We start from the raw sequence: 8183 nt of genomic DNA, 5'->3' as shown, positions 1-8183 counted from the left end.
GAAAAATAACTTGACCTTTGGAGACATCATTAATATAAATAATTTTTATGGCCGTTGAATAAGAAGTGTTTCTTTCACAAGAAATGTATAAAATTAGTGCTGTATTAGACTTACGGTACCTAATTTACATACTGTACAGATGATAATAAACTGAACTTACTAGCCTAAAATCTCCGTAGCGTGTTGCCAGGTGGCAGAAAGCATATATATAATTATAATAAAGTTACAATAAATTAAGTTAATATATAATTATATATACAGTACCTAATTTATATATAATTAATATATAATTATATGTACAGTACCTAATTTATATATAATACGGTACAGACGATAGCAAATTCAATTTACCCGCCTAAACTCTCCATAGCTGGACGGCGGAAAATAGTTCGGCTGCTCGTCCACTATTTGTCCAGGTTTGACCAATCTTGTTGCGACACGAGTCGGCAACGACGTTTTACGAGTCTCTATATACGAATACTGCTGCAATTTTTTCGCTATGTAATAGGAATTTTTGTTATAGGAACATACGTTATAGGGAAGTCGACTGTATAGCATTTCATATAACAAATTTTATACCAATTAGTAAAACAGAGTTCTATTGTAGATAAGTTTTTGATGAATTAGATTATGATATTCTCTAATGTACTTGAACTTTGCTGATAATCAGTACAGACTTAGAGTTATTTATTCTGTTGTTATAGTTTGCATCAGTCATTCTATTTGCATCAGCTTCATACTTCATTGTACAGTGCTGTTGCAAAAAAAATTGCACCAAATTTATTTTAACTTTGATATTGTTCTCCCTTCTTTTTCTCATTCCTCTAATCTCACTTAAGTAGACATAACAATCTTAATCTGTAGTTGAAAACATTTACAAAAGTGGTAGTTCACTAATAGCTTTGATATCTGTCCATCAAAAATTCAAGATTGAGTTAGAGTTCGTTTATGGTTGTTGTTGTGCCAAGAGAACTGGTATGAAATTTAAAAAGATACCTGATGGACTTCAAAACTTGCAGACTAATGTCAAAAGTTTCTGGAATAAATTGCATTAATATAGGAAAACATTGTAAATTACTTAATATGGCAGATAAAGAATACTGAATTAGCATAGCAGATGTTAAGCAAAATCTAGTCTTAAATTTGTGATATTGTTCAACCAGTTAGATGCAGCATGTCCACCAGAACTTTTTAACAGGAATTGCTTGCTGAATATGAAGCTTTGGCACTGTTTTCTTCAATATAAGCTATTTATTTAATATGCAAAGGAAACAAACTCCTTCAGTTTTCCAGAGAGCACAGATTGGAATATTGCAAATTGCAAACACTGTCACTATAGTGATGATTCAAGATTCATTAGATTTTGTGTAATGGTTACCAATATATGTGCAGAGAACACCATGAAACACTTGTCCAGCTTGTGTCTAGGGAGCATGATTAAAGCTCTGAAAGATCTGTAAGGATATGGGGTATGTTTTGTTGGCATGGTTTGAGTCTATTGGTCACTATTGAGTTAATCATAAAGTCACAGGACTAAATTTAAGTAGTAACTTCTTTTCAATAACAGGATAATTATTAATGAAATAACAATGTTAGAAATCCAGCAAATACTGTTTGTTATATAATAAATGATATTTGTGTTTATGCTTCTCGTTCTGCTAAAAAGAGACAGGACAAAATTTGCTTTAACTAACGTTCCCGTTTTCATCTTTTCTCACAAGAGTTATGAGACACATTTATTAATAATTTAAGTGGTTACAGTTGTAGAAAAAATGTATAAAAAACTAGATAAAATGAACTTATTGAGCATTCAAACAGTAATAAATTTACAAAACATAAATGTGAGAAAATAACAAAAAAAAAAAAAAAACATATCTGTGGGGTGGCAACATCCATACTGCACCATCCACTGTTTTTTGTTTTATTGAAAGACCTTCTTCATGTGATCATTCCAAGTTAAAAAGAATAGAACAATATAAATTAAAATACAATTTATTTTTCTTTTTGAAGTTTGAAACATATATTACTAGACATTTTGAGTGGCTATTCAATTTAATAGAATCAAAGCAGGAAGAGAGTTTAATTCATATAAAGACATACCTATAAAGAGAGCCAAAACATTTGTCATTGCTCAAACATGTTTTTTTTTTTCTTTTTTTTTTTTATGTAAATCAGGGATACACAACCTTTTTTGAAGAAGGGCCAAATTAGGATTAAGTTTATTGACTGGGGGCCGGACCTCCAAGTGATTAATGCGATGTCTGATGCAATTTGTGAGATTCTTTGTAGTATCGTCATGTGGTTAAGACTGATTGTTTGAAAACACTGTTTTCTCAGGACACATCTCACTTGCGATGATAAGACACTTTTTTATCATATCGCCATCTGTGAAAGGTTTCCCATTCTTGGCTATTAAAGCAGATATTTCTNCATTAGGTTGACGAATAAGCGTCTTTTCAGAAAAGATTGATTCAAATTCGACTATACCAATCAGAATCTAGAATGTAAACAAATACTAAAAAATCGTTATTTTCATGGTTTTTCAGCGCTATTTTCACTTATTTTTGTTATTTGACGCTATTTAGACGAATAGGCAAGTTTTCTGAAGCATAAAATTGAAGATTTCCCGCCAAAATAGAAACTTCCTGATAACATCAGAAATGACATTCTAACATCATTTTAAAATATTCGATATCTAAACCAGAAAATGTTAGCTAGAAATAAACTTATTTATAGAACAATCCCCCATTTCTCACTTCAGGGAAAGTCATAAAACAGTTGGGTGCTAATGACTTTGTGAAAGGGAAAGTTCTACACTTAGAAACTTTGAAAGAAGGGATTTGACCTGTACCGTCCGCGGGCCGCATAAACATTGATAGGGGGCCGTATGTGGCCCGCGGGCCGCAGGTTGTGCACCCCTGTGTAAATGGATATTCTTTCTGCATTCTGTGAATGTTGATGTCTAAAATTTACAATGTTCCAATTGTATTTCAGTTTATATTTTTCTAATTTCTGTTCTTTTTAAGTTGTATGCTTCAGGACAATAAAGTTCATGTTCACTGTGCTTATTTCACACCGTATGACATAGACTTCAAACCTCTGTGCTATGTGGAGACCAATTCACATATCCCAGACATCAATCCAATTGAACATCTTTGGAATACACTGGAATGCTTGATTAGACATAATGACACAATGTCAAGAATTTGGCTGTTATGGAACAAAAATTTGATCAAAAGCAATTGGAAATTTGTGAAGTGGTATTTCAGAATCTTGTCAAATTTCTGTCTTGAGGGTTAAAAGTTATAACAAAAGCAGCATTAGTCCAACCAAATATTAGCATAAAGTTCAATCTTTTTGTTGTGGCACAGTATGAATCTGAGGTATATTTAATTATGTGCAATTCATTCCAAAATGTTTTTTCAAGTTCTTTGTAAAAACTGGAGTAAAAAAACTGTCTATCTATTGATTACAGTGCTAGATCTAAAACATGTTACAAAATAGAATTATCCATTTTTTTATACAAAGTAGTAAATAATTCTTGATGATATGGTTTTTATGGTTGAATTGAGATAAATTAGTTAATGATAAACATTTTTTCTACAGTTAAAACAGTTATGAAATTACTGTGTAATCTAATCTGAGAAAATAATTAGTAATAAAATTTGTTGGTTAGTTTAACTAAGTTAAAATGATTTTAACAAAAATATAAAAATAACCACTTAACAAAACCAATAACCGGTATTAAATAATTGTAAAATGAACTGCAAACGTTTTCGGTTCCTTCCCTAGGACCTTTCTCAAGCAGCGATTTGTCTTTAGAATAAATATGAACGAAGACCATTAAATTGCGAAATTCAAAAAATTATTCTTCCGAACAACATTTCAAAAGTCAAAATTCAACGTTAATGTGAATCACGTTCATTCCCGAATTCCGTAAATAAACTCAATAAAAAATAATATAAAAAATGTTCTGTTTACATATTCGTATGCATGATGTTTAAACCCTATTTATGAAACGTATTATTAATGCATATCTTCTTTCTGTAGTAGGGCCTGCCATGCAAGGGATAGGGTAATTTCATCCCTCGAGTTAATAGGTTCAGACGTGTTGAATGCCTTGCAGATCTCCATTTGTTCCAACCATTTGATGTGGTCCGTAAATGGAGTGGTAATGAGGAGTATGGCGTTATCAAAGTCTACCGAAATTTCCGGGTCCGAAGCATACATGGATAATGAAGTAGTACCCCTGTTGTGGATGATGTCACTTCTGTGTTCCACCAATCGGACATCAATCGAACGCTTAGTAACACCAATGTAGATCAGTTGTCTCTCAAATCTGTGGTCCACGAGGGAACAGCGTATACCCCTGGCATCTTATCCTCCTTAGGTTTATCTTTTTCATTGCGTAAAAGCTTAAACATAGACGGACATCTTCTGAATGACAGTCGTAATCCTTGTTTTTTAGCGATTTTTTGGTATTAGGATACGAGGAAGGGGTTGTATGTGACTGTTGTGATGGGTTGGTCTTGTTCTATATTATTCCCATTCTGTGGCGGTGGTAGACCAATGCTGTATTGTTGAGCTAATTTATGGACAATGTTATAGAATCCTTGCTGACCGGCGATGTTAAGCAGATAGTTCAATTCTTGAACTAATGCCTCCTGAGTTGAAGAATGGGTGTGGGCCCTCTTAACCAGTGCTTTAAAGGCCACCATTTTATATCTGAATGGGTCACAGGAGTTCGCTGGGATATACATTGGGAAGTGACAAGCTTTGAGGTATACAGAAGTTTCCAAGGTGTCTCCTCCAATCGCAATGCTCAAATCAAGAAAATGTACATCTTTATCACTATGTTGCTCCAGCTCTATGGTAAGGCCTTACAGATTGTCGTTCATCTGATTAATAAAGTGGGTGATGTCTGGGTCATTTTTCCACAAAATAATGATGTCATCTATGTATCGTTTGTATAATAAGATGTTGTGGGAGAAATTAGGAATTGTTTTATCTTCCAGCTGTCTTATTACCAGTTCACAAAGGTCGCCTGAGACCGCACTTCCCATAGGAACGCCTCTGCTCTGCGCATATGTGGTTGAAAAATAAATTGAAAAATAGAGCTGTAGCAGATCAAATTATTACTGATAATTTTAACAAATTATCAGTAATAATTATAATCATGAACAAATAACAATACAATATTAATATACATGTAATAAATAGAAGTGAGAGGTACAATTTTTGTATTTATTGCGATATTTAAGAGAAACTGAAATTTTCTAACTCTTCTTGTTTTCTGGTTTCAAGAAAGAAAAACTTACACCAACTTTTAAAATGAGATTAATTTAAATCATTGGTGCATTAACTTTTAGATTAGTGGGCCAAATTGTGTGGAGTCATAAGTAAATGGGCCACAAATATTTTATATATTCTGTATATCAAAAAAGTAGACCTACTTCTGTCCTTTGTAAGTTTGTTTGAGGATTGGGTTTGAACTCAGGGTCATATTTAGGCACCACTGAATTAAATGATTATATGAGTATTAGATTATTATTGTTGAAACTATACTGTAAAATGAAATCAGATTTAAAAAAAAAGATAAATAAATAAGATTTAAAGAAATAAGATAAATGTAAATCATGTGAAATATTTAACTACTCGTGATACAAATCCATTAATAGTTTTAGTATTTAGAATATATCATTTTTTCTCAGTACTTTGTCTTCATTGAGTAAGAGTGAGAGAGAACAATCTGTTGATTTTTATAGGGAAATAGTCTCTTTCTATATATTGTTTAAGAATACATTGACCAGTTCTTTTCACTACATAAAAAGCATTTAAATGTTTCACTCAGATATATATATATTTTTTTATTCAAGTAATGCCATTTAATTGCATTAAAAACATAATTTGTTGCAAAATTATTATTATTTTTTACCTGAACTCTGTACTGATTTTTGTGAATCAAACTGTGCATCATAAATTAGATCATATGTGCATCATAAATTGACTGTGCATCATAAATAAACTGTGCATCATAAATTAGATCATATGTGCAAAGTATTAATTGAGCTGTTGATTTTGAAAGTGGGTCAAGTCCATTTTATGTTATTGCTATATATTTAATGGTTTGCATTTCAATGAGTTTAAAAATATTCGTAAGTAGTAATAGACTTATTTTATATTATTTTGGTTTTATTTTGTGTAAATTTAATATGCAATAATGGCTATCTGTGTTGGGTGAAAAAAATCGCGGTATTGGTATGCACCAATGGACTTGGCTCACTTTCAAAAGCAATGATTTATTGAAAACATTGCTTTTCTTTGAATGGAATATAGTTACAATGACAAAAAATTGAATATTTTATTTATTTACTTATTTATTTTATTTCAATATTTCATACTTTTTTGAAAAGCTACAATGAAACAAAAAATAAATTTAATTTTTTAAGAAAAAATGGAGAAAATAATTAAGTAATAAGTTGTATATAATTATATTTCTTAGTTTAGATGGTGCAGATTTTTAAAGTATTCATGATAAATGGGTGGTGCATAGGGTAATAAATCCATTATATCTTCATATTTTTCTTTAGGGTGGACTTGCCTCACTTTCAAAATCAACTCACTATAAATATCATTGACGATATAAATTACTAGTAACAAATTTATAGTGATATTAAAAGGTATTTATTGTGAATTGATTAAAAACATAAATTTTTTGTTAATTTGTAATAAGAATTAGCTTTAGCTATTTTTTCACAAAATGGACTTGCCCCACTTTCAAAATCAACTGCTCGATTGTTTTTTAGTAAGTAGATTTATAGACATCGTTTGAAATGATTAAATTACTATTGATATGTTACACTTTATCAGAATGTGGCATTTTATTTTACATTTTAATAATTAAAATATAATTTTTAATTATTGAAAAATTTTTTAAAGGCAATGTTGGAAGACAAACTTCGTGCTACAGATTGGGAGGCCACTAATGAAGCTATTGAGGAACAAGTTGCTCGAGAATCGTATCTTGAATGGTTGAGAGAAAATGAAATGAGAGCAAGGAAAAAGGTATATTAATTGATGATTATTGATATTTATCAGTCACATATTTAAAACAATATTATTATTTTGTTAATTTAAACTGTAAAATTGATCATACTTTGTAACTAAATTGCTAAACCCTATAGGATAGTATAATAAATCAGACAATAAATCATATTGATGAAATTTTATCTGTATATTAATTGCATTTTTAAATTATTGTTGATATTAAAGCTAAATTGGTTAAAACTGGGTTTACTTATTTATTATTAAAAATAAAATTATTTATGTCACTCCAAATTAAATATCTAATTAATGAAACTAAAGAAATAGTTTACATTGATTCAACTGGCTAAAAGTTTTAATACAAACATTTTCAACTATTTACATGGCCATTATCATATTTTGGAACAAAAATTTAAAAATAGAATCAAATAGAAATTAAATGTGATGATGGTATGTAACAAACTGAAATCATTATTTTGTATTTATTTTGCACTTTCTGCCTTGTGGGCACTTGGAGGTCTTTTTCTTTCATGCCCATAATTATGGCAGCTGGAAGATGAGGGACAGGGCCTGGAATATCTGATATCAATCACCTAAAAAATTTCAAGTTTTGCTCCTTCAGATTCAATCTTAGGTCCAAGGAGCAGTATGCTGGCACCTTAACTATATCTGCTATCTGGGTATCTGTCATTTTGTATTAAAACTTTACCTGGTTTAATAAAATGTGAATTACACTGGTCAACAAAAACTAAAAGTTGTCTCTTTCCTTTATCAAAATAGTCATTTCCAGCTAAAAAGGAGTGAGAAACCAGAACATGACATTATTAACTTTTGGTTTCCAGATATATACTCTTTGACAAAAAATCAACACCCCCAAAAAATAATCCAATTGCAATGAAATACCTTTCAATCAAGTATGTAAACATGGGCAGATCTACATACGGATTAATAGGGCTTAAACCCTGGGCCACGTGTCAAGGGCATACAAAATTGAATTCTTTTTGTTAATAATATTTCTTTATTTCTTAATTTTTTTTTATAAGATATAAAGTTTGTAATTCAACACCATTTCATAAATAAAAATGTTTCAATTTTGATTTTGATGTTATTAAAAAGAATTTTAAACCCCAATTTAAAGA

The 8183-nt window shown here is 30.5% G+C and overlaps 1 protein-coding gene across 2 annotated transcripts in view; it reads left to right on the top strand.

Moving 5' to 3' along the window:
* The window catches only part of LOC111612837 (OTU domain-containing protein 5-B-like), a 65624-nt gene that overhangs the window by 40406 nt on the left and 17035 nt on the right, over nt 1-8183 (top strand). For both annotated transcript variants that reach the window (XM_023354102.1, XM_023354101.1), the window contains exon 7: nt 6940-7065. In XM_023354102.1, the coding sequence (XP_023209870.1) occupies nt 6940-7065 (126 nt within the window). The remainder of the gene's footprint in view (nt 1-6939; nt 7066-8183) is intronic.

The sequence above is a fragment of the Centruroides sculpturatus genome, unplaced genomic scaffold (assembly GCF_000671375.1).
Source record: "Centruroides sculpturatus isolate CEXI.00-Female unplaced genomic scaffold, Cexi_2.0 scaffold763, whole genome shotgun sequence".
In the NCBI taxonomy this organism is placed as follows: domain Eukaryota; kingdom Metazoa; phylum Arthropoda; class Arachnida; order Scorpiones; family Buthidae; genus Centruroides; species Centruroides sculpturatus.
This window is presented reverse-complemented; position numbering and strand designations above follow the sequence as displayed.